The sequence below is a fragment of the Solea senegalensis genome, linkage group LG1, assembly GCF_019176455.1.
Source record: "Solea senegalensis isolate Sse05_10M linkage group LG1, IFAPA_SoseM_1, whole genome shotgun sequence".
Taxonomy (NCBI): domain Eukaryota; kingdom Metazoa; phylum Chordata; class Actinopteri; order Pleuronectiformes; family Soleidae; genus Solea; species Solea senegalensis.
In genome coordinates, this window is record NC_058021.1 from 11,223,297 (window position 1) to 11,249,457 (window position 26,161).

At 41.0% G+C, this 26,161-nt stretch overlaps 2 protein-coding genes across 6 annotated transcripts; both read left to right on the top strand.

Moving 5' to 3' along the window:
• The first annotated feature begins 1,734 nt into the window (after nucleotides 1–1,734).
• On the top strand, nucleotides 1,735–17,014 carry LOC122773118 (zonadhesin-like). Of its 5 annotated transcripts, none has more exons than XM_044031551.1 (27): nucleotides 1,735–1,953; nucleotides 2,107–2,159; nucleotides 2,254–2,328; nucleotides 2,777–3,000; nucleotides 3,086–3,158; nucleotides 3,841–4,238; nucleotides 5,262–5,826; nucleotides 5,963–6,159; nucleotides 6,260–6,649; nucleotides 7,058–7,350; nucleotides 7,891–8,156; nucleotides 8,530–8,841; nucleotides 8,926–9,182; nucleotides 9,321–9,405; nucleotides 9,494–9,844; nucleotides 9,930–10,186; nucleotides 10,325–10,409; nucleotides 10,498–10,848; nucleotides 10,946–11,202; nucleotides 11,372–11,456; nucleotides 11,545–11,997; nucleotides 13,957–14,625; nucleotides 14,710–14,918; nucleotides 15,042–15,198; nucleotides 15,286–15,650; nucleotides 16,150–16,279; nucleotides 16,383–17,014. In XM_044031551.1, exons 1-27 carry the CDS (start codon nucleotides 1,877–1,879, stop codon nucleotides 16,523–16,525), a joined length of 6,777 nt encoding a protein of 2,258 aa, XP_043887486.1. In that variant the 5' UTR covers nucleotides 1,735–1,876; the 3' UTR covers nucleotides 16,526–17,014. The 5 variants fall into 5 exon arrangements, with proteins under 5 accessions (XP_043887486.1, XP_043887479.1, XP_043887471.1 ...); XM_044031544.1 differs by having other exon boundaries at nucleotides 11,545–11,835; nucleotides 11,908–14,625; XM_044031536.1 differs by having other exon boundaries at nucleotides 10,498–10,568; nucleotides 10,620–10,848; nucleotides 11,545–14,625.
• Nucleotides 17,015–17,229: 215 nt separating this feature from the next.
• On the top strand, nucleotides 17,230–20,551 carry LOC122773147 (uncharacterized protein DDB_G0271670-like). The gene is made up of 7 exons (XM_044031564.1): nucleotides 17,230–17,410; nucleotides 18,244–18,276; nucleotides 18,588–18,713; nucleotides 19,035–19,637; nucleotides 19,860–19,964; nucleotides 20,036–20,124; nucleotides 20,219–20,551. The coding sequence occupies exons 1-7, from the start codon at nucleotides 17,230–17,232 to the stop codon at nucleotides 20,291–20,293; spliced, it is 1,212 nt and encodes a 403-aa protein (XP_043887499.1). The 3' UTR covers nucleotides 20,294–20,551.
• Nucleotides 20,552–26,161: the final 5,610 nt, after the last annotated feature.

Here is a 26,161-nt window from a genome sequence, read left to right on the forward strand (position 1 = left end):
GCAAACATAGGCATGTTAACTGTTAGTCATGGATCATGGCATATGCAGCCACAATGATCCTTGAAAAAGTCTGCAGTATATTGCTTTGTACATCGTCTTGGCCAATATGTTGCTCTCCCCCCCCAACTGCCTGGGGGCGAGTTTGATTATTATCCAGACTGAATGTGTCATGAAGAGCAGGGTGGATTTATGTGTGTATAATTGAGCACCACTATGTAAACTTGTCATCATCTTTGGTTATATACCTTGATAACTTATCCACGACCTCAGACAGGTCTTATCAACCGATTGACAATTCCTTTACGATGGTATAACTGCTAAAAATAGAAATCTTTGATAGTTATTCATATTCATCAGCCTATTTGGGTATTGGTACAATTCCCCACTTTACCGGAGTGGGGCTGCAGTAGGTATCGGTAGAGAAAAAAACAATCAGTAACAGGCTCTGAAAAACATTAACAAAATGAAGTTGAGCATATTTAATTCCACAATTTTGTATGGCATTGCCTTTGAGCACAAGTGCTTCATTTCATGTTAGAGACTCGTAAAATGTCAGTTTATACAGAACACAACTCACTTTATATGTAACCAACTTCTGCACAATTTATCACACGACCTAGACCCGGAGATAAAACCTTGATGTCACCCCATCTGTTGTGACATCAGGCTCGTTGTCTTCTAAATAAATAGATCATCTTTGTAGTTAAATGTTAGAGTATGGCCCGTCTTTCCCCAAAATCACGAAAATTAAAACTCAAGTATACATACTTCAAAACTGGATATATACAGTAGGTATTGAGTGGGTTTCAGTCCTTAACAAAGACATTCTTTTAGGTTGGATAGCTTTAAAAAGCTTAATATTTGCTTTAGACAAACGTCTCTGTTGACATGTACCAACAGAGCTTGGGGAATGTTACAATAGGCAGATTACGTAACACCTTCCCATCTCCCTTATCGCTCTTTTTCCCCCTGTTCTTGCAGCATGTGCAGCTATCTAATGGACTTACGCTAAAACACCTCAACAGACAGTCATTTCTGTTATTTTACAACAACATTATCAGGTCGAAATGAATGTTTCAAGAGTATGGATTACATAACTTTATGACTTACCTTTCCAAAGTGTGATAGATGAAAAGGCTCAGCTGTTTGCTAAGGGCTTTCTTACAAATGAAACGATACTGTCGGCCCTTTTACTGCCTCCACTTATTCATTTAATATTACAAATACAACAAAGACAATAATCAAGTATTATAAACGTATAATAAATGAATCAAAGTAAACAAACTGTAGGTAAAGCAGAGGTTAAGCTAAATGCCAACAGATTAGTGTATTGTGGCAGTAATAATTAGCACCAAATGCTATACATGATGTATAGCGTATACAAATGTAATCTTTGCTTGTTTCTAACTTTTTTTTCACCCTGTATGATTTACATCATGGTTGAAAGTCATCAAATGTTCCTCCATGGACTAATGTAGTAGCTCAATTGTATGTGGTTACTTTGGTCTTGCTACGTCTTATGACAAAGCAAAACAAAATCATTATTTGTTTTGTTTGCAGCTGTTGTCAAGTTGAGAATATTTTTACTCCACATAGTCTCTGAGCCCTTTTTTGTCCTCATTGTCCTCCAGTTTACTTGCTCCGCCCACTGCTGAAGTTACTTGGTCAGGTGGGGTGGGGCCAGGGACTATAAAAGTCTTAAAAGAGTCCATTATCTTCTTAGAGGGACACAAGAGCACCAACACCTCTGTGCTGGGAGATAAAGGGAAATACAGTATACTATGTGCTGCGTTTCCACTGAGAGGCTCCACGATCATCAATAGCAGAGAATAAGAAACTAGAAATCAGCTGAAAGGCTATCATTAAGGGAATAGCCATGCTTGGAGGCTTCCACACAGATTTGTTGCTCATAGTGACTTTACTTTTCCTCTCTCACACAGGGATTCAGTGCAGGTAGGTCTTAATATGATTGGATTTTAAATCACATATCTGCTGAAAAATCATGGCTCATTTTAATTTCATTAAGTGTAAAATTAAAGCAATGACTCAACTTAATCAAGTAATTTACATAATTGTGTTGTAATGGGTTTTTTTTCTGTTTTTCAGAGCTGAACATCATTTTTCATTGGTTCCTTTACCCGAGTGGAGGCCAAATTCAGGTATTAAGCATATTTACTTGATATTTACTCAGAATAACATGAATTGCAGGAATCTATACTTTTTAACTCATTTGACCCCCTTTGTTGTGCACAGAATATGTTACACAGTGCTTCTACAGTCGACAGAACAATCTGATTTGTGACTGGACACGAAGCCAGCAGAGAAGAGGTAAAGAGGAAAACATTTATGGCAGTGAATTTACATATTTAATTAAGTAAATATTGAAATAATGAAAATAAAAGACATATATTTTGTTATTCAATTCAGTAATGATTTCACTGTGACACTGGGAGAGATTACTTGACTTTTATTATGGATTCAGAATATGAATTATATTTTAATCTGCAGTCAGACTGTGACTATGTCCCAGATGATTTCATTAACTGATCTGAGGCAGGCTAATAATCTTTTATCACCTGATGTTCTCACAAGGCCAATCAATGTAATCTGAACTCAAAGAATTGGTTAATCACCTTCGGTGACTTATTACAATACAACACAAAAGCCCATTCCTAAACCTCAGGGATAAAACATTCTACACTTTCAAGAAGATTGGTTCATCTACAAGCATCTAGCTAGTTATATTTTCTTATTGTCACTATCGTATTATCTCCAGGTGATGTTGCAGTGACCGTATTAGAGAGTGGTACACTGGGGCTGGAGGAAGAAGCCTGTCTAGAGTTTTGGTACCAGGTCCCATTTGCAGCCAGTGGATCTGAACTTCGAGTTCTCCTGAAAAGCAGCGCTGGTCTGGTAGAAATCTGGACCTCTCCTGCACTAATAACAAATTCATGGACACAAGTGTTTGTCCCCCTGAAGGTCACCAAACCAGAGACTCAGGTAGAATTGCACATTGCCAAAACCTTATTGATGATGTCACTATTTAAAATAACATATATTTAAATGGATAATCTGCTTGCATTAGGTTGTGCTTGAAGCCAAGTTTACAGGGGAACAAATCACATTTAACCAGATGGGTGTAAGAAGAGGCTTGTGTGGTAAGAATTCTTTTAAATCTTGTTTTGCTATCACTAGAATTACTGCTTAGTGGATATATACCTCCATCGACCAACATTTTCAAGAAGTAAATGTTGACTTTAAAGGCCAAGAAAACCTTTTTTCTGAGACCACCGTGACAGTGACCTTAGGCCACCCAAATTTAAGCAGTCAATCCATGAAGTCAAAAGAACATTTGTGCCCAATTTTAAAGGATTCTCCCAAGGCACTCTAATGGCAAAATGAATTCACATGTCAACAAAGGGTTGGTGAGGTCACAACATTTTACCACAGAAATTGAATAAGACCAACCTTGGAGTGTGAGTCAAATTTGATTTGAAATTTCATACCATATTAAAAAAATGTAGTACACGATGTTGCAACATCGACAACATGCCATCGTAATAACAAATGTTGGACTACATCAGTAAAACTGCAAAATGCTATAAGACATCACCCTTTTATAGTTTGCAGAGGTAAAACATGGTTTAATTTGAGAGTTTTCATAAGTGCCCAGTCTTTCCTTCAAGAATAAAAATATTATTGGTTGAATATCTTTATGGACACATGTTAAAATCCAGTATTACCTCTGAACACAATTCGTTAAAATTACTAATGAATTATTTTGTGCCAGATGGTGCTGTGGTTACAAAGTGTCTGTTTACTTGGTGATATGCCTCACAGGACCCCAGTGTGAATCTAATACAGAGTTATGGACAGATGAGTCCACCCTCTGCATCTGTTCAGAGGGCCAACACTCCTGCTTCCCCTCTCAATGCCCTGAGGGACAAATCTGTGGTCCTCAAAGAAGAGGCTCCACTGGGATGTCCACCACTGGGATGTGCACTATACACAGCCACACAGACTGCAGCACTTTTGATGGCATGCTATTTCGCTTCATGGCTCCCTGCACCTACACACTGGCCAAGACCTGCTCATCCACTAAGGCCCTGCCGATGTTTAGTGTGGAAGTAGTCAATGAGCAGGATGGGAACTCATCTCTGCCAGCTATCCAGCAGGTTAACGTGAACACAGAGAACTTCAGAGTTTCCTTCCTGAAAAGGCAGACACAACGGGTGGTGGTGAGTCACTTCTTACCAAAGATTTTAAATGGCACACGGCTGAGCAATTATTGCTTTCAAACTGAAAATGACTTGTCAAATTGCAAAGACGGCTAGAGTTATTTTCCAATTTAAATGGCTTACAGGCTTGAAACAATTTACAGTATGTTATATTGATGTTCTCATCCTTGTATTAGTACAGTGGTTCCCAAAGACTGAGTAGAGACCTACAGATTTACAGACATATTTTCTGTCATATTTTGTATTCTGATTTGGGTCACAGGGTCATAGTTTGACATCTTTAAAAAAGTAGGTCACTTTATAAACTTGACTTTTAGATTTAGTTACTTTTAGTGTTTATTCAGGTCAAAAGTGTCTACATGTGAAACATTAATGCAACAAGACTTTGCAGGACTTCCAGTTTAGTTGCTGCGTCATACAATAAACAGGGTTGCAGCATGCAAAAATTATGAATTCACAAGCAGAGTGATTCTGTGACACAGCTATTCTCACTCTCTCACTAGAAACTACACACTATTAATACAATACTTACAGGCAGTCATTTCTGCACATAAGCCCTCTTAAAAGGTACACACTGCACCTGTAATGCAGTCATCCTATTGTCCAAAGCAAAGCGCTGGAAATGTACGTGCCAAGCCAACCTCAAGCACTGAATTAACATATGCTGGAAACTGTATGATAGAATTCCTGTATGTCCTGTATGTCTTCCCTCTTCAATATATAACAAATCCCTTTTCATTTTAAATATCTCCTGAGACAGATTTACTGTAATGAATGCTTAAGTCAGTAATATACTTGATCGAGCAGGTTATCTATTGACAGCCTTTTCTACTGATAATGGACTTTATCGTAAAGTACAGAGTTTAATGGCATGGTGTCCTGCTGGAATATGTAGAGGACTTATCAGTGTTGTCAGTCATCAAAGATTGATTTATCTTCAGACTGATGCTCTTCATGCAAACTCTCAGGTAGTGGAGTTGAATTTGCTTGTGACTTGAACCTGAAATATACACTCTTCTTTAGGTTAATGGGTTGTCGAGGAAGCTTCCACTGAGCCTCAGCAATGGCAGTGTCAACATCCAGAGTAACCCCGCTGCTGTTGTACTGGTTACCAGTTTTGGGCTGTCTGTTTCATACGACAATGCTGGGGCTCTACATGTTATCCTACCATCCTCATATTCTGGTGAGGTATGCGGTTTGTGTGGCAACTTCAACCACTTTAAGGAAGATGACCTCCGCAAGCCTGATGGGACAACTGCCCAAAATGCTACAGTTTTGGCTAAAAGCTGGCAGACTGGGCAAATCACCTCCTCCTGTGAAACTATTCTAGTGCCTCATGAGTGTGACCCGCTGGAGAAGGCCGTGTATGCTAGCGAGTTTTACTGTGGAGGCCTCATCTCTAATACTGGGCCCTTTGCTGACTGCCAGTCAGTTCTGGGGGCAGAGAGTTACTTCAGGGGCTGTGTGGTCAGTATGTGTTCTACCCATGGTGACCCAGCAGTGCTATGTGAGACATTACAGGTCTACAGTAATATCTGCAAGGAGGCGGGAGTTGCTGTGCCCATATGGAGGAATTCCACATTCTGCTGTAAGTTAGCTGATTGCTGTATGATTTAATTTCCCTTCCCCGTTATTAAAATAGGTGAAACCGTAGCAAATGACTGCAATAATACACAGACATTAAGGTCAGGTTCAGTCCTCTTTCCTCTCCTGTGTCCCCTCAGCTCTTCAGTGTGCTGAGAACAGCCATTATAACGTGTGTGCTGATGGCTGTCCTGAGGTGTGCTCCAGTTTGGATTTAACTAGCTCTTGTGGAAACTGTGAGGAAAGATGTGAGTGTGACAACGGCTTCAAACTGAGTGGTGGGAAGTGTGTCCCAGCCAAGGACTGTGGGTGCTGGTATAATGGTAAACACTATGAGGTGAGTGAGATAATGAAAAAAATGTCATACTGTCCTACTTACATACAGAGTGATATATAGCTTGTTCTTTCTCTTTTTACACATGTGCCTTTCTCCACAGAAAGGTTCAACATTTGTGGAAGGACAGTGTGAGCAGCAGTGCCACTGTGTGGGTAATAATGACCTCACGTGCACCTCAATGCGATGTGCAAACAATGAGGTTTGTAAGGTCAGGGACGGGGTGAAAGACTGCTTCCCTTTCATGCCCACCACCTGCAGTGTGTATGGTGATCCACACTACATCACTTTTGACAAGACGGCTTACGACTTTCAAGGGGGTTGCAGTTACACACTGACTACAACATGTGGAGTCGAAAGCCCAGTCCAGTTTAGTGTAATTGGGCACAACATGCATCCTCCACTTCAAAACTTTACCCTGTCCAAGTTGGAAGCTGCAACTCTGCATATGGAAGACTTTGACTTCACCTTAAACCAAAATGGAGAAGTCTATGTAAGTACGAAAATAATTGGCTGCAAAGCACAATGCATTAAGTATCCCTGTGTGTAGTCCAGTGTAGGAAGCAATAAGCATTTGCTTATGTTGATCATTCTCCAGATGTTTAAGTAAACTGCTAACTAGCCTTCAAAAGTCTTTCATGACATGTATGTGGTGAATTTACTGGACTGCCACAGTATCATATATATCTGGCTATATAATGTCGTATCAGCATGCCTTTGTTATTACTATCTCCCCTGTTTGTCATCTGGGGCTTACAAGAATAGACTAATTTATCGCTCACCCATTTGACCTGATCAGTAATTTAGAAGTTACCAGTCAACTTTCTCAGTAGAAATGTATATACAGTATATATGTAGTTTAAATGAACTAATTATAAATAATGAATTTTCTTTTCTCTAGGTGAATGACCATCCTGTAAAACTCCCTTATTCCACCAGTGAAACATACGGATCAGTATGGGTCTACATGCATCATTCTTACATTATCTTGGAGACATCCTTTGGCGTCAGAATGATGGTTGATGGGCAGAAAAGACTCTTTCTCCAGGTGGATGAAAGCTACAAGTATGAACTGTGTGGACTGTGTGGCACCTTCTCTGGATACCAGGACGATGACTTTGTGACACCCGAAGGCCAACATGTTACAGAGCCATTTGATTTTGGCGACAGCTGGAGGGTGCAGAACAATTATGAGTGAGTTAAAGACCACATGGTACCTGCACACTTGTGAATATAAATTAAATGAAAGACTCAAATCCAAAAAGAAATGATCAACAGCATAAAAGGAAAGGTTCCACCTTTTTTTTCAGCAAAACAAAATGCATGTGCTTACCCATTTACTAGCTGAAAAAAGCAATGTGCTGCATTGAGTTGCATAGCATTTTGCCTTACAACACATTTCATCTTCATGTTACATTGTGGTGAATTAAAACATGATTCCATCTGCATCACAATAGAGCTGAATTGTATTACATTAGCAGTTGCTTTAAATGTTGTTTTTTTTTTAAGATATTGGATTGTTGGCAATGCATTAATTAGTGCACATCATATCAGTCTTAATTGGTGAAGCACAACCTTACTGTATAGTATATGCGGCATAAAATGTCAATTGTCAGCTATTTTCTGTTATAACTACAATCATAACTGGAAAAAAAATACAATCAACAGTTACCCACACAATTCCCAGTCAAATACGACAAACAGGTGTCTAATTATTCACACTCTCTCTTCCAGATGTACAGCCTATCCAAATGTCCCAAGGCACTGTGACTATGATGAAGAGAATAAGGCTTACAATGATTGTAGTCCACTACTGGGGGAAGCCTTCCAGCTCTGCCATGAGACCATCCACCCAAACATCTATCTCAGTAGTTGTGTGTATGACTATTGTGCCACAAATGGTGACCAACAAACCTTATGTGAATCCCTGAAGTCCTATGCAGCAGCATGCCAGGTTGCAGGAGTGGAGTTGCCCCCATGGCAGGCAGATACAGCTTGTGGTGTGTTACATATGTTAATAACAAAATACTATCTGTGAAAGTGTGTATGGATACTGTATCTGATTAATTCATTGGTTTGAAAAAACACACTTCTTGATTATTACCACTACATGTTTAAGAACTCCTACTATGCTGTGGGGAGTTTTGATTAGCTTTTTATGCTTTTGCTTTTCCCTGTTGATCAAAGTACTGCAGCAAAGGTGTAAAGCTTAAACATCTCGCTTTCAACAGTTGGTAAACCTTTATTTCTTCAGGACAAAGCTCCACTGACAGTTTTGATTGGTTAATACTTTCTCTTTCTGAGAGTCTACATTTGTCCAAACATGATATAACTGAAAATATTATGAGACTAACTTGCAAAATGTTGTTACAGACCTGACTAAACCAACAACCCCTGCTCCAGCAAACAACTCAACCACTACAGCTAAACCACAACCACCAACAACTACAGCTAGACCAAAACCAACAACTTCAACGCAGCCCCAACCTCCAACCACTACAGCTAAACCCCAACCTCCAACCACCACAACTACGCCACAACCACCTATAGTGTGTAATTTTAGCTGTAGCTTTGACAATGATCTTTGTAGCTGGAATCAGATGATCACTGATGCATTTGACTGGACATGGCACAGTGGTTCCACACCTACCCCGATGACTGGACCCTCTGCTGACCACACTGGCGGTAATACCCTCTTGACAAGCTAAATGATGAGAAACATAGAATGGTAAAAAAAATGTTTTACATGTCTTCTATCCTCTTCACTAGGTGGACACTACCTGTACATAGAGGCCAGCAGTGTAACACATGGAGATACAGCACGTCTCATCAGCTCCGAGTGTTTGAACACTGGTCCTCAGTGTCTGCAGTTCTGGTACCATATGTACGGCTCAGCGGACACAATGGGCCTCCACGTTTACCAGGTCCAGAACAGAATATCTAGTTCCATTTGGAGGAAAAGAAATGATCAGGGAAATGCTTGGCACCTTGCCCAGGTGGACTTAACTCCAAGTGGAGCTTTCCAGGTGAAGTTGATTCAATTTTGTTTATTTACTCATAATGCTAATATTAAAAACTTACAAAGTAAATTCTATGAGTAAACCACCTGTAACAATAACACTACTGTTTCAGTCAAACTTTACTATTGACCTTTGTACTCCTAGATATTTTTTGAAGGAAGGAGAGGTTCCAATGATCAGTCTGATGTGGCCATCGATGATATATCACTTCATCATGGACACTGTGGAGGTGATTTTGTCTTTCTGGGAGTCTACATTTGTCCACAAATGTTATAACTGAAAATATTATGAGACTGACTTGTAAAATGTTGTTACAGACCTGACTAAACCAACAACCCCTGCCCCAGAGTTTCCTCCAGCAAACAGCTCAACCACTACAGCTAGACCACAACCTCCAACAACTACAGCGAGGCCCAAACCTCCAACCACAGACAGGCCCCAACCTCCAACCACTACAACTAAGCCCCAACCTCCAACCACTACAGCTAGGCCCCAACCTCCAACCCACACAACTAGGCCCCAACAACCTATAGTGTGTAATTTTAGCTGTAGCTTTGACAATGATCTTTGTAGCTGGAATCAGATGATCACTGATGCATTTGACTGGACATGGCACAGTGGTTCCACACCTACCCCGATGACTGGACCCTCTGCTGACCACACTGGCGGTAATACCCTCTTGACAAGCTAAATGATGAGAAACATAGAATGGTAAAAAAAAATGTTTTACATGTCTTCTATCCTCTTCACTAGGTGGACACTACCTGTACATAGAGGCCAGCAGTGTAACACATGGAGATACAGCACGTCTCATCAGCTCCGAGTGTTTGAACACTGGTCCTCAGTGTCTGCAGTTCTGGTACCATATGTATGGGTCAGCGGACACAATGGGCCTCCACGTTTACCAGGTCCAGAACAGAATATCTAGTTCCATTTGGAGGAAAAGAAATGATCAGGGAAATGCTTGGCACCTGGCCCAGGTGGACTTAACTCCAAGTGGAGCTTTCCAGGTGAAGTTGATTCAATTTTGTTTATTTACTCATAATGCTAATATTAAAAACTTACAAAGTAAATTCTATGAGTAAACCACCTGTAACAATAACACTACTGTTTCAGTCAAACTTTACTATTGACCTTTGTACTCCTAGATATTTTTTGAAGGAAGGAGAGGTTCCAATGATCAGTCTGATGTGGCCATCGATGATATATCACTTCATCATGGACACTGTGGAGGTGATTCTGTCTTTCTGGGGGTCTACATTTGTCCACAAATGTTATAACTGAAAATATTATGAGACTGACTTGTAAAATGTTGTTACAGACCTGACTAAACCAACAACCCCTGCCCCAGAGTTTCCTCCAGCAAACAGCTCAACCACTACAGCTAGACCACAACCTCCAACAACTACAGCGAGGCCCAAACCTCCAACCACAGACAGGCCCCAACCTCCAACCACTACAACTAAGCCCCAACCTCCAACCACTACAGCTAGGCCCCAACCTCCAACCCACACAACTAGGCCCCAACAACCCATAGTCTGTAATTTTGGCTGTAGCTTTGACAATGATCTTTGTAGCTGGAATCAGATGATCACTGATGCATTTGACTGGACCCGGCACAGTGGTTCCACACCTACCCCGATGACTGGACCCTCTGCTGATCACACTGGCGGTAACACCCTCTTGACAAGCTGAATGATGAGAGCGAGATAATAGTAAAAAAATTTGTGTTTTTTTTACTACATTACATGTCTTTTCCTCTTCACTAGGTGGTCACTACCTGTACATAGAGGCCAGCAGTGTAACACATGGAGATACAGCACGTCTCATCAGCTCTGAGTGTTTAAACATTGGTCCTCAGTGTCTGCAGTTCTGGTATCATATGTATGGCTCAGCGGACACAATGGGCCTCCACGTTTACCAGGTGCAGAACAGTATATCTAATTCCATTTGGTGGAAAAGAAATGATCAGGGAAATTCTTGGCACCTGGCCCAGGTGGACTTAACTTCAAGTGGAGCCTTCCAGGTGAGGTTTATTGAATTTTGTTTATTTACTTATGCTGCTAATATTAAAAACTTAAGCATTTAGCAGACACTTTTATCCAAGCAACTTACAATCCAAACTCTAGTAAATCACCTGTAACAATAACAATACTGTTTCAGACTAACTTTACTATTGACCTTTGTACTCCTAGATATTTTTTGAAGGAAGGAGAGGTTCCAATGATCAGTCTGATGTGGCCATAGATGATATATCACTTTATCATGGACACTGTGAAGGTGACTTTGTCTTTCAGAGAGTCTACATTTGTCCAAAGATGTTATAACTGAAAATATTATGAGACTGACTTGCAAAATGTTGTTACAGACCTGACTAGACCAACAACCCCTGCTCCAGCAAACAGCTCAACCACTACAGTTAGACCACAACCACCAACAACTACAGCTAGATCAAAACCACCAACTTCAACACAGCCACAAACTCCAAGCATGGCTCCAACTGAGTCGCAATCAACAAGCTTAACACAATCATCAACCACTACAACTGAGCCCCAACCTCCAACATCTACAGCTAGACCCCAACCATCAACCACTACAGCAAGACCTCCAACCACCACAACTAGACCAAACCCACCAACCACAACACTGCCACAAACATCAACCACAATTCATTCTGAGTCACAAACAAGCACACAACAACCTTCAACCACTTCATCTAGGCCCCAACCTCCAACCACAGATAGACCACAACCCTCAACTACATCAGCTAGGCCCCTACCTGTAACCACTACAGCTAGACCACAACCTACAATCACTACAGTTCGACCAAATCCAGCAACCTCAACACAGCCCCAAACACCAAGCATAGCTCCATCTGAGTCACAAGCAACAAGCATAACACAATCTCCAACCACTACAGCTGGCCCACAACCTCCAACTACTACATTTAGACCACGACCCACAACTACTACAGCTAGACCTTACCCAACAACCCCAACACTGCCACCAATATCAACTACAGTTCCATCTGAGTCTCAAAAAACAAGCATACTACAATCATCAACCCCTACAAGTAGGCCCCAACCTCCAACCACTGATAGACCACAACCCCCAACATCAACAGGTAGGCCCCAACCATCAACCACTACGGCAAGGCCCCAACCTCCAACCACAACACTGCCACAAACATCAACTATAATTCCATCTGAGTCACAAACAACAATCATACCTGAACCTTCAACCACTTCATCTAGGCCCCAACCTCAGACCACAGATATAACACAAACCTCAACAACATCAGGTAGGCCCCTACCTGTAACCACTACAGCTAGACCACAACCTCCAATCACTACGGTTAGACCAAATCCAGCAACCTCAACACAGCCACAAACACCAAGCATAGCTCCATCTGAGTCACAAGCAACAAGCATAACACAATCTCCAACCACTACAGCTGGTCCACAACCTCCAACTACTACATTTAGACCACGACCCACAACTACTACAGCTAGACCTTACCCAACAACCCCAACACTGCCACCAATATCAACTACAGTTCCATCTGAGTCTCAAAAAACAAGCATACTACAATCATCAACCCCTACAAGTAGGCCCCAACCTCCAACCACTGATAGACCACAACCCCCAACATCAACAGGTAGGCCCCAACCATCAACCACTACGGCAAGGCCCCAACCTCCAACCACAACACTGCCACAAACATCAACTATAATTCCATCTGAGTCACAAACAACAATCATACCTGAACCTTCAACCACTTCATCTAGGCCCCAACCTCAGACCACAGATATAACACAAACCTCAACAACATCAGATAGGCCCCTACCTGTAACCACTACAGCTAGACCACAACCTCCAATCACTACGGTTAGACCAAATCCAGCAACCTCAACACAGCCACAAACACCAAGCATAGCTCCATCTGAGTCACAAGCAACAAGCATAACACAATCTCCAACCACTACAGCTGGCCCACAACCTCCAACTACTACATTTAGACCACGACCCACAACTACTACAGCTAGACCTTACCCAACAACCCCAACACTGCCACAAATATCAACCGTAGCTCCATCTGAGTCTCAAACAACAAGCATACTACAATCATCAACCCCTACAAGTAGGCCCCAACCTCCAACCACTGATAGACCACAACCCCCAACATCAACAGGTAGGCCCCAACCATCAACCACTACGGCAAGGCCCCAACCTCCAACCACAACACCGCCACAAACATCAAATACAATTCCATCTGAGTCACAAACAACAATCATACCTGAACCTTCAACCACTTCATCTAGGCCCCAACCTCAGACCACAGATATAACACAAACCTCAACAACATCAGATAGGCCCCTACCTGTAACCACTACAGCTAGACCACAACCTCCAATCACTACGGTTAGACCAAATCCAGCAACCTCAACACAGCCACAAACACCAAGCATAGCTCCATCTGAGTCACAAGCAACAAGCATAACACAATCTCCAACCACTACAGCTGCCCCACAACCTCCAACTACTACATTTAGACCACAACCCACAACCACTACAGCTAGACCTTACCCAACAACCCCAACACTGCCACAAATATCAACCGTAGCTCCATCTGAGTCACAAACAATAAGCATACCACAACCTGCAACCACTTCATCTTGGCCCCAACCTCAGACAACAGATATAACACACAACTCAACTACATCAGCTAGGCCCCTACCTGTAACCACTACAGCTAGACCACAACCTACAATCACTACAGTTAGACCAAATCCAGCAACAACTACAGCAAGGCCCCAACCTCAAACCACAACACTGCCACAAACATCAACCACAGCTCCATCTGAGTCACAAACAACAAGCATACCACCACCTTCAACCACTTCATGTAGGCCCCAACCTCCAACCACAGATAGACCACAACCCTCAACTACATCAGTGTGGCCCCTACCTGTAACCACTACAGCTAGACCACAACCTCCAATCACTACAGTTAGACCAAATCCAGCAACCTCAACACAGCCACAAACACAGAGCATAGCTCCATCTGAATCACAAGCAACAAGCATAACACAATTTCCAACCACTACAGTTGGCCCACAACCACCAACTACTACATTTAGACCACGACCCACAATCACTACAGCTAGACCTAACCCACCAACCACAACACTGCCACCAACATCAACCAAAGCTCCATCTGAGTCACAAACAATAAGCATACCACAACCTTCAACCACTTCATCTTGGCCCCAACCTCAGAACACAGATATAACACACACTACAGTTGGGCCAAATCCAGCAACAACTACAGCAAGGCCCCAACCTCCAACCACTACTGCAAGGCCCCAACCTCCAACCACTACAGCTAGACCACCTCCTCCAACCACTACAGCTAAACCACAACCCCCAACCACTACAGCCAGACCAAGTAAGTTGTCATGTCATGTTGGCAAACAGTATCACTTGTAAACTACATAGTATGAATGCCTTGTTTCTATCTCCATCTTTCTAGCACCCTTTTGCCCAGAGAACAGTCATTACACCTCTTGTATCCCAGCCTGCAGTCCAACCTGTTCAAACCTAAATGGGCCCCCACACTGCAATAACAGTAATAGCTGTGAGCCAGGATGTGTCTGCAATGATGGGTTTGTTCGGAAATTGTGGCGTTGTGTGCCTATTGAGGAGTGTGGCTGTGTGGACAGTAATGGCAACAAACATCAGGTGAATATGTGTTCAGAATAGCTTTTGATTAATTGTACAGTACATTGTTGATTTGGGACTACCAGAGCAATGCATGTGGACAATGAGGTCCAGCCTCAACAATGTCTTTCTCTTTCTTGACAGTTCAATGAAATTTGGTACGCTGATCACTGCAGTCAGAAATGTGAATGTGAAAAAGACGATGGCCTGGGGGAGATTGACTGTGATGATGATGAGGAATGCGATAAAAATGCTGTCTGCCTTCAAAATGACAAGGGCGAATACTACTGCAAGTCTACAGGTGCTGTAAATACCATCATTGTGACATACCTACACTATATTGCATACTCTTCACCAATTCATTTGCTTTACACTTGTTCCTCCACAGACTTCAGTGGGTGTACCATAGAGCCAGACCCTGAGTACAGAACCTTTGATAAAATTAGGCACGACTTTAAGGGCAAGCATTCATACGTTCTGGTCCGGACCAACAATTTGCCAAATAACCTTCCAGATGTCTACATTGTAAGCATCAATACACACAGAGAAGACAATGATGATGGCGATGATGATGACGACCAGCACGATGATGACAGTAGCAGTGAAGAAAACCACAGTCGCAGAGTGAGGGATGAAGATGAAGATGATGATGATGACGACAGTGAAGAGAGTGATGGACGTTACAGATTAAAAGAGCTCAAGATTGTTGTGTACAATCACACTGTGGAATTAAAGAAGAATAGTAAATTGGTTGTAAGTATCAATAGCTTTCTAAACAACACATTGCTGCCAAATCTTTCTCCCAGCAAATTTTAAGCAAACATGATATCTATGGTGGAAATGTATATTGTATATTGTAGAAAATAATATTGAGCATAGTACAGAGATAGAAAATGTACATGGGCTACAATATATTGTTATTTTCCTTCAGAATTGGACTTACAAGATTATAGTGAAAGACGATAAACCCAACAGTTCACACAATGAGCAAGCACTAAGCATTAGTGGAGAGAAAAAAACTCCCCTTTAAGAACCACCTTCCTCAGCCAGTTGGGGTGAGAGGAAAAATGGGGGACAGAGGAAGAGGTGGGGACAGAAAGGGGAAGAGAAAAGGAGATAGGGAGGTGAGGTAGAGACAAAAGTGAGTGACAGACAAGCAGATATGTCCACTGCACCACTAAGCCTCCTATAGTTCATACAAGTCTCATTGAATAAGTTCCACTAACACATCCTTCTCTCCATTTCCCCTCAGGTGGACGGAAAGAGAACTAAAATGCCTGTATCACCTACAGCTGGTCTAAACATCCGACAGCATTCCTCTCAAATCTACCTAAAGACTGACTTTGGCCTCTCAGTGGAATTTGATGGACGCAACACAGCAGGTATCAAACACTCACCTTAATGAATTGTTTTCTGGGGGGGAATAAAATGTGAAATGTTTTTTAATGTGTAAGTGACAATGTATTGTTGATGTTATTCCAACAGAGATCACTCTACCACACATATATAGAAGTAAAGTTGGAGGTCTGTGTGGTAACTTTGATGGTCAGAAGTGGAATGAAAAAATGAAGCCAGATGGCACCAGGGCGAAGACCGTTCAAGAGTTTGGAGAGAGTTGGAGAGTGTAAACAACAGGTTTAAAAAGGTTTAAAATTATTGTTTAGATTGCAAAATCTCCATATTGAGTCAGGAATAGACAAATTCCCCTTCTTTTAACAATAAACCTGAGCATCCCAAGATGACTTGACATAAACACCAGTGGCACTGATGTCCAATTTTCTTTGCCCCCAGCTTTTTCGGAAAAACTATACCATAACCAGATTTCGACTGCATTTTTCAAGAAGAATCTGATGTCAAGACTACATCTGAATAATTTTAATTTAAAAACCGTTGTTACCTTGCAAACTGTGTCAGATCAGATGTTACTGTTTTTTTTTGTCACTGTCAAGCATACTATTTATTCAAAAGAGATGACCTTACACCTATGCATATTCTTTATCTTACACAGGTACAAGACAGTGTTTAATGAGAATGCATGTGTACACAATGTGGATTGGTTATAATTACCTGAAAAAGTCAAAAAACGGTTGGAAAGTGCAATAAATGATTACAAAGAATGATGTTGGTCATCATTTCCTCTAGTATGTCTGTACATTGGTAGGTTATTGTTTAAAAGAAGCCATGAACCATATATAAACAATTATATCATTTGTGTCACCTGCTGTCTAGACATTTACACCTGACATATCTCCTGTCTGACAGTGCAAACCAGTAGAACAGGAGAAACTAAGGAAGAAAAATAATAATAATAACTGAACTTCTGTAACTTGATATGTTAATGTCATTTACCGCATTTCTGAAAGACAATGAGATCAGTCTTGTCAAGACAACAATTCTCTCAGTGTGTCTGTTCATATATAAATACACCTTGGCTGTGCTAAGAAAGAGCAGGATCATGGATTACTTTGTATCATGCTTCTTTCTCCTGTTCCAGTTGCTAACAATCAGTGATGGTAAGTAAAATACTTACACAAATACTGATAACACTGTCTAATACTTACATGAAACATTAAAGACAAACATTTATGGGGATGAGTAATTATACAATGATACAAAAATATATTATTGTTCTTTGGGGTGTTTGTAATTCTTGCTAAATGACTGTACAAATGTAATCATTCAGATGAGTGGATTCTTCCAGAGAATGACAACAACTACTTTAACGTTCCCACAATCCCACTCTCAATTAAAAAAATAAACCTCTGCTGAACCTGGTTATTGTCCTTCGGTGCTCAGTTTTATATTGATCTAAATCACTGCTTCAGGTTATTAGAGTCGGTATGTAAACAGCCACCACCTTTCATGTGTTCCAATTACATTTTGGTGAGTGTTATTTCTCAAAGTAAATTGTGCCAATGACTGTGTGACTATTACTCTCATAAAAAGGCCAGAAGAATAATAACAATAACTTTGTTAATGAGATGTAACAGGAAACATATGTTGTTGTTCATAGAAACTGATTGTAAATGGTGTCTACATGAGATTATGAAAAATGAAGTGCATACAAGTTGTGTTTGCACAGAGCTTTTGTCTTTGTGTCCCTTATTTATATTCCATCACTGTGTAAGGCAAGAAGTATGAATGTTACCGTCTGAAAATCATCGTCATCACATTTTACAAGAAAGATTAAACTGCATTACCCACTTTTGCTATACCAGACTATCAACCAATGAAAGTGCTTCCATTGCATTCCAGTTAGCCCTTTTGGGCAAAATCTCACAAGAAATGTTGGTGAATTAATTTAAATTGAATAACTATCTGTCTATATTGATTTTTCATTCTCCAGCACAAATCGAAGCTACCACTACTGCACCAACAGGTAATATACACAATTCAAGCTTCCCTGTTCCTACAATGCAACATATTCTCTAAACATTTACACCACTTACCTCAAATCGCAGTGATAACTGCCTGGAATGTAATAATACCGGACAGTCACGTAACACAAAGACTAAATCTAGAGATTCTCATGAACTCTTTCTACTATTATTTCTACACTGCCTGTCGTAGATGAAATTAAACAATCACAATGTGGTAAAGGATTAATGTGATCTTCAAACAATGCAGTGTTGATTGTGTCTCTGTCCAACATCTGTGATGTGTGTGTGTGTGTGTGTGTGTGTGCTCCAGGTTGTGCAGGTCCACCAGCACTGTGTTGCCCTGATCAAAACTTGACCTGTTTCAGGGGGTGTTTCTGTGATGAGATTTGCATATTATTAAACGACTGCTGTGAGGACTACAGGTCAACTTGTGTATGTAAGTATGGGTGGGCTGTAACTCTTTATCCAAATTTTGGTTATCCATTCAAACATGGAGTTCAAACTTCAACCTTAAAAACTCATTCAAGATCAAAATATACAGCCTAGAATTGCACCAGACTGTTAACTAACTAACTAATTACCACATGGTCCAGCAGAAGGCGATGTGAGTACAGCTTTGCCTTGGATCCACTTTAAATGGCCATCAGAAAAAATAACTAATATTGTGTTGTTTAGTGGAAAAGGGGAAATAGTATTAATTTGAACTAAATGTTTGAGACTGAATTAAGGGTTTAAGTGTCTTCCATCTTTACCACAGCTTTGATCACTGCAACCCCAACCAGAGCAAGCACATCAAATGGCACTACTGCATCAGCAATGGCAACTTTGACCTCCACAGTGTCATCAACAACAGCACCCACAGCAACAAGCAGCAGTAGAGCACCTGCGCTGGTGAATGCGAGCAGCACGTCAGCGTCCGGAATGTCTGCTACTCCAGCAAACACCCAGATAAGCAACGCAACTACACCTACGCCTGCAGATAACGGCTCCACTTTATCAGTCTCTGTAGTGACGGCTTCTGGCACAACAAACAGCAATACAGATGGGAACACAACCGCAGCATCAACAGTTTCTGCTGCTTCAGCAACCAGCCAAACAATGAGCGACACATCTTTGACCACGGATAACAGTACACTTTCACACTCTGTCCCGACAGCACCAAGCACGCAAAGCAGCAACGCAACATCTCCATCAGCGCATTTAAGCACAACTTCAGGATCTAGAGTCTCTACTACTACAGCACAAAGGACAACCTCAGTAGTGGTGTCCACTAAAGAAACCAGTCAAACAAGCAGCAGCACTTCATCAACACCCACATATGGACTGAGGACTTCAGTATCCACGATCTCTACAGCTACAGGTTGGTCATTAGGTTGCCATGATGAGTCTAAAATTGAAAAAGTATTTGAACCGTTTTCATCAGGGTCGTCATTTAATGACTAACCTGCTCAGTGATGCTTTACGAACAGGCTTTGAACTACGGTGGCCTGGAAGTGCAAACAATTATCACAACATTTATTACAAAAACACTTTTACAAATTTGAAGAAAAGTTTAAAGCATTAAACAGACTTGTTCTCACAGTAGGAACAGCACTGTCAGACACCAGTTCGACTAGCAGTGTCACATCTCCACCAGCAGATGGAAGCACAGCTGAGGTTTCCCCTACAACCACCAGGTCTAACAAAGGTAAAGTCAGTATGGTAATATTTGAATTAAGACACAATGATAGACTTCTGTGTTTTATTTCCCTTTTTCAGATTATCAAACACTGACTGTTTATCTAAAGGCGTTTGTCTCCTCATATAATGACAAGAACAAAAACTTGATTTCAGAGGCTTTGTGTAACGTAAGTCAGCAAAAACCTTTACATTTCAATCGTACCATTATTGTATCATAATCAACCACAGATGCATTAAACAAACCTTTGTCTCTTTTGACAGCTCATATCACAGGCTCTCTTCCTGCAGAACTGTACTGACTGCACTGTGGTGATAAAACACATTAAACGCCACTAACGAAGCATCCCCTTTTTGGACAATGAGAGGGTCAGACAATGGTCAACAGGTGTCACAATGTCTCAAATGTTATTGTCCTTGGGTGCTTAGTTTTATTTTGATCTAAATCACGGCTTCGGTTGATTAGAGTTGGTATGTAAACAGCAACCACTGTCCATGTCCTTGTGTCCCTTATTAATTCTCCATCACTATGTGGGGTAATAATGTGAATGTTGCCATCTGAAAATCAAAGCTTCCAATAAAATGTTGGTGAATTGAATCGGATGAAACAACATGTGGACTTTTCATTCACAAACCGCAGCTCCCACAACTACACAAACAGGTAATATACACAATTCAAGCTTCCCTGTCGCTATCATCCAAGTGCAACAAGTTCTCAAAACATTTCCACCACTGGCCTCAAATCACAGTGATAACTGCCTGGACCGTGAATTATACCGGACAGTTACAAAATACCTTACGGATAGACAATTAAATCTGCAGATTACTAACTTTATTCTTCTTCACTGCCTGAACTACATCCAATACATTTTCCGAGAGGAAAGGTGGTAATTGTTTCAACAGCAAAGCACCTAATATATCAAATGTATAAGAGACATTTCTTCATGCACAAAAATACAGTACCTGTAAATATGTGATAACATAACATAATTATTCATACAAGCTTTTAGCCATAACATTGCTGTATTTCAAAGCTTAAACTAAATATGTTCACGTCCAAATTAAAACATCTCAGCGCACGTGTCAAGAACATGACTTGCAGTGTTATCTATGTGATAAGGAGAGACATTAATAATAATACACAAAGCACAGGCGAGAATATGTCATATTGGAGTTGATGACTCATTTTGCACCAAAAAATGAGGATGAATTGATTCTCACATGCAGCTTTAGCAGACCTCGTGCACAGATTGTGTTAGAGCATTAACAAATGAATGAGCAACAAACAACTATTAAATGATTCAGAGCCCTGTCTCTGTGCGGATAGCAGCAATTAGACAACAGCTTCATCACAATTTGCAAAGTATCTAATGGCTACACTTCAACGCTTCAAAAAAGTGTAAAATAAATGAATACATTTATAGAAACGGAACAAAAAAGTTTGACCCACCTTGTTCGGTAGTTGTTGTTGTTGTTGTTGTTGTTGAGGCCTGTTCCCTTGTGTCTTTCACGGAGGTGAAGTGGTGTTTATTCATGTCATTTTGCGTTAATGTTCCACTGCACTCGTTGCTGTAATAGTCGATTAGTCTGTATATTACATCCTCTCATGCTAGGTCGGACAACTTTATGTGAAACAAACAAACAATGACGTTTCCCTCCGCAGCTTAACTGTTAATTACAGGCCAAAGTGCATCTAACTACAGCTTCAAACTACAGCTTCACACCGCGCGTGCATTTAATGTTCCCATTGTTACGTATTCGACTCGGTTTACGTTATTTTAGAAAAGTTCTCGCGGGTTTTTTTTCTCCTTACGTTTGTTCCTTAATCTGACGTCACCGCTGCGTGCAATACCATTTACGTCCATGTTTTGTTATGGGGGCGCTGTTTCACTTCAGCAGAAATAGTTTACTAATATAAATTGTATCATTCTTTGGCAACAAAAAATAATGTCACGTTCATCAGTGGAAACCAAAATCAACAATCAACCCGCTGAGGTCTGGATTACAATTACACAGAAAACGTTCCCTCAATTAATTTGAGCAGTACAAACAAATACTCACATTTGTTAAATGCATCTGTTCCTGCTGCTGAAAATGTGTACCACATTTTTAAAGCTACACTAGATAAATATAATTAAACGTCAGGTACATTCAACTATTGTCACATTAGTTTATACAAAGCTGATTTAGCTCCACACAATTTATTATAGAGGTGTTTAATAGCTCTCCCTGCGCCTATAGAGACATTCCAGCCCTGCACACAGGAAGTGGTTTGTTGTCTTCTACCTTACATTACATTACATGTCATTTAGCAGAAGCTTTTATCCAAAGCGACTTAAACTAAGTCATACCGCTTTATACTCCACTTGAGGGTCAGGAGGCCCTGGACAGGTCACCAGTCTGTCACAGGGACACATATATAGAGACAAATAACCATCCACTCTCACTCTCACTCTCACTCTCACAGCTATGGTCAATTTAGAGTGTCCAATTTACCTAATCCCCATTTTCCATGTTTTTGGACTGTGGGAGGAAACCAGAGATAGCCCACACATACACAAGGAGAACATGTGAACATGCAGAAAGGCCCCTGTTCCAAACCAGACTAACTGTGTGGCCCCAGAGGTAACATTACCAACAAAAATGTGTAGAAATAACACACTGAAGTTGTTTCTATTCTTGATCATTATCAATCATTATATGTGATCATGTTAGTACCACGTGGCTCTGAGTGCTCAACAACACCTCTGACAGGTTCTGTACTTGTTCTGGACTTCAGTGCAAGATTGTATCCAAATATTTACCAGCAGATGGCAGCACACTCACACAATTCTTGAATAAGGGCCTTATTCTATATCCATGATCAGCACAGACAGTCGGGGAGGGACACCTTTAACCTAGTGCAGTGACATGTCCACACTTACATACATGTAAGTTGTTCTGTTGCACACATGCTCTAATGCATGATGAAAAAAGAAGCTACTTCTTAAGGTCAGGATGTCAGGGCCAGGACTACAAACTCTTTTTACATATCCAAGTCAGATACACATGGAGCCCCTAAACAAATGAAATAATAAAAATGAAGTCACATATGACAAGATAACATAATGTAATATATAAATAAGGAAGCTGCAGCACAAAACACAAGGGATGAAAAAGAAATCACACACAGTCAGGGGCCATCACAAACATGGACAATAGGGAAACATACAACTACAAACAAGTTCCACATGTCTGTCAGGTAAAATGCATGTATCCTCTTCAAATCTGCAAATAAGCAGCAAGTTATTGTTATTGCATCACTATGAATGAATCCATCGTGTGGTGTGTTGATACATCTCTTTCACTCATGCAGAGCTACAGGTGCTGCACCCAGAAGATCAGACGCATCAGATCCAACAAGAAACTCTGCCAACGAAAGCATCATCTAAAGCTGCTTCCAGCTGTACGGCGAGAACAGACTGTTGTTGTGTTGGGGTTTTTTTTTTATAAGAATTCTTGATCTCACTTGCAGAAGACGAATCAATAGACATGGGTTATGAAAAATGTCTCTAGCACTAGGAAAATAATACCACATGGAAAATCCTTCTGGAACTCTCATTTTACAGACATTACAGTGGGATCAAGGCCTGTGGCTCTTTCCTCTCAGATTCAGCATCACAAACAAACACCGGAGAAATAAATATGAAAATGAAATGTAACATGTACAATGTGAGTTGCCCATGTTATATTTCACTCTGAAAGGACTTACATGCTTCCATGCTTGTCAGGAGTTAAAATCAAGTCTGACACTAAATGTTATTTATTCTATATATTTATTTATTTTTATCATCCCATTTTTTGGTATGCTTGATTATTTATCCTCTCTTATTGATAAGTGAAATTAAAACGTGCGTTGAGAATAAGCTTTCACTTTTTTTGTAAGTGATTTAGGACATGTTTGGAGATCCAAAACATGAATGGAGTGTTGTTAGGAAGGATCTCCACGTGGTGACCCCGGCACTTCAAGGGAGGAGGATGAGACAAAAATTTAATTAGGAGAGAAGAAGAGGAAACAGGTCCACATGGCCTGAGGGACCGGTATAACCTCCAGGAGCGGATAGTTCAAATTAGACCAGCACTGTCAGTCCAGACCCACCTCTGACCCCTGCAGATTGAATTGCGCAAAAACCTTTTTGGCGCAAAGAAATGTTAAAGTTTGTTTTTCACTATACCTTTTAAATGTCTTCCTTGCGTATGCTTGTGAATGACAATCTACACTGTACCTGTTCTGCTGCCTGTGCGCTGGGATCCGAGAGTCTCTCCTTCTGCGCAAACCCAACTTCAGCGGAGTGGAGGTGCAAATCAGAAGCGTGTGTTCTCTGTTTAAACTCCATCTCTCCACGATCCCACTGCGCAATTGAAGTTAATTCTACAGAGTGAGTCCCGGGTTCACGTTTCGCCACAGCTTTGTAAACTTAGATCATATGGGGTCACCGGGAGGTTGAAGCGTCCCCGTTGCCTGGTGCGCCAAACGTCTCCGAAGATCAGTTACAATGTAATGGCAAAGGAATGTCGCTATTGCATGGAACTTTGGCTCTAATTAGAGCCAATTTGAGAGAGGAATATCTGTGTTTTATTCAGAAGCATTGTGTGTGTGTTTTTTCACGTTTTGTATCGCCATATCCTCTTGGCTACTGTTCAGAGTGATGCAACATCATGTCAAATTATTGTATCGGCTAAAATTACACTATGACCCAGTGTTTCCAAAACATTTCATGTGGGACTTTTTAAAGATGACAATCCATCACAACCCATTTTCACAAGTATATTTTTGTCTGCTGTAGTTTCTTTAGGTAAACCATCAACCATCAAGATACACGTTTGATCAATGAATCACTACATCATGTATACATGTAATTAAAACACATAAAACTTAAGTTAAAGACGTTAAATTAAAAAAAGAAAATCCTGCAACCCATCTGTGTGTCATGACCCAAACTCTTGCTCCCAAACAATTTGTTAATTAATTTATAAATTTAAAGTCTAATTTAAATACATGCAATGTTTTTTTTTGTTTTTTTTGAATGTTGTAAAGTGATCTGCATTCGTAATCTTAATTTATTCGGTATGTTAGCAGAATTAATAGAATGGAAAATCCAGTATCAGGTCAATAGCTCTCTTTTTCTTTCTCTCTCTCTCACACACACATGCACACACACACACACACACACACACACACACACAGTGTGCTTGTGGTCTCCACCATCAGTCTGTTGAGGTATCCCTCCCTGGTTCCCTGTGGTGTGTGCATGTCGAAGACCTCGGTGTTATTGATCCTGATTGGGCCTCACAGGAGGAGATTCCGGCCTGCCATTGACCCACACTTCTCCATGTTTCCACCCGTCTCTCAGATCATCAGAGGCAGCTGCCTCTTCTGGCCGGCCTGCTCGCGTGAGATTTCTGATTGTCAGATGGAATTGAGGCGGATTGGGGAAAAATGAACATGCTACAGGTTTTGCAAAATCAGTAACAGGTCTTGCCTGAGTGGGCTGCACTGACGTTTTTCTGGCTTAGTGACTGTCAAAACATCGTGCTCCCCTCTCTCCAGAAAGCGTGTGGCTCACATGCAGCTCTCCTCTTCAAAGTAAAACCTCTCTGCCATGTGGCCTGTGTTGAATTTTTGTGTAGATGACTGCCCAGCCGTTATGAACTCCTCGTAGGGGTCCTTTTTCTCCTCGTCGCCGCTTATGAAACATTTGAAAAGAGTCATAGCAAGGAAGGAGTAGAAAACCATCACAAACAGGATGTAGAAGTAAGCGTTGTCATAAGTCTCCCTGGAGCTGGAGGTGGTAGACGCTGGACTGCCGCTGGACACAGTGCTCAGTGTGCTGCTGGAAACAGTTGTGTTGGTCTCGTGCCGACTGATATCAGTGCCGGTGTCCTCCAGAATCTGCTGGCATCTGGAAAGTAGAGAAAGCAGGAGGGTCCTGTTCATGTTTTTCATGTCAAAATATTTAAGAAGTTAAGAAGTACTTGGCAAAAATAGGACCAGGGCAACTGAGAAAGGATCGGCGACGGAAAGTGTGAGAGGCAGGCACTCACCACTTTAGGAAAGGCACGCTGTGAGTCATCCACCCACTCTTGAAGAGACTTGATAAGGTTGTAACTCCACGATAAAGTGCATTGCTTTTAAGCCCTGAGGCACGCGGCTAAACAAATCAGAAA

Bases quoted from the DNA above. Each gene is read 5' to 3' on its own strand.
- LOC122773118 (XM_044031521.1), top strand. From the start codon at position 1,877: ATGCTTGGAGGCTTCCACACAGATTTGTTGCTCATAGTGACTTTACTT. The intron at 8,157-8,529 runs GTGTGTTACATA...ATGTTGTTACAG, and splicing joins GCAGGCAGATACAGCTTGTG to ACCTGACTAAACCAACAACC. The intron at 9,845-9,929 runs GTAATACCCTCT...CCTCTTCACTAG, and splicing joins CTCTGCTGACCACACTGGCG to GTGGACACTACCTGTACATA.
- LOC122773147 (XM_044031564.1), top strand. From the start codon at position 17,230: ATGTTAATGTCATTTACCGCATTTCTGAAAGACAATGAGATCAGTCTT. The intron at 18,714-19,034 runs GTAAGTATGGGT...TCTTTACCACAG, and splicing joins CTACAGGTCAACTTGTGTAT to CTTTGATCACTGCAACCCCA. The intron at 20,125-20,218 runs GTAAGTCAGCAA...CTCTTTTGACAG, and splicing joins TTTCAGAGGCTTTGTGTAAC to CTCATATCACAGGCTCTCTT.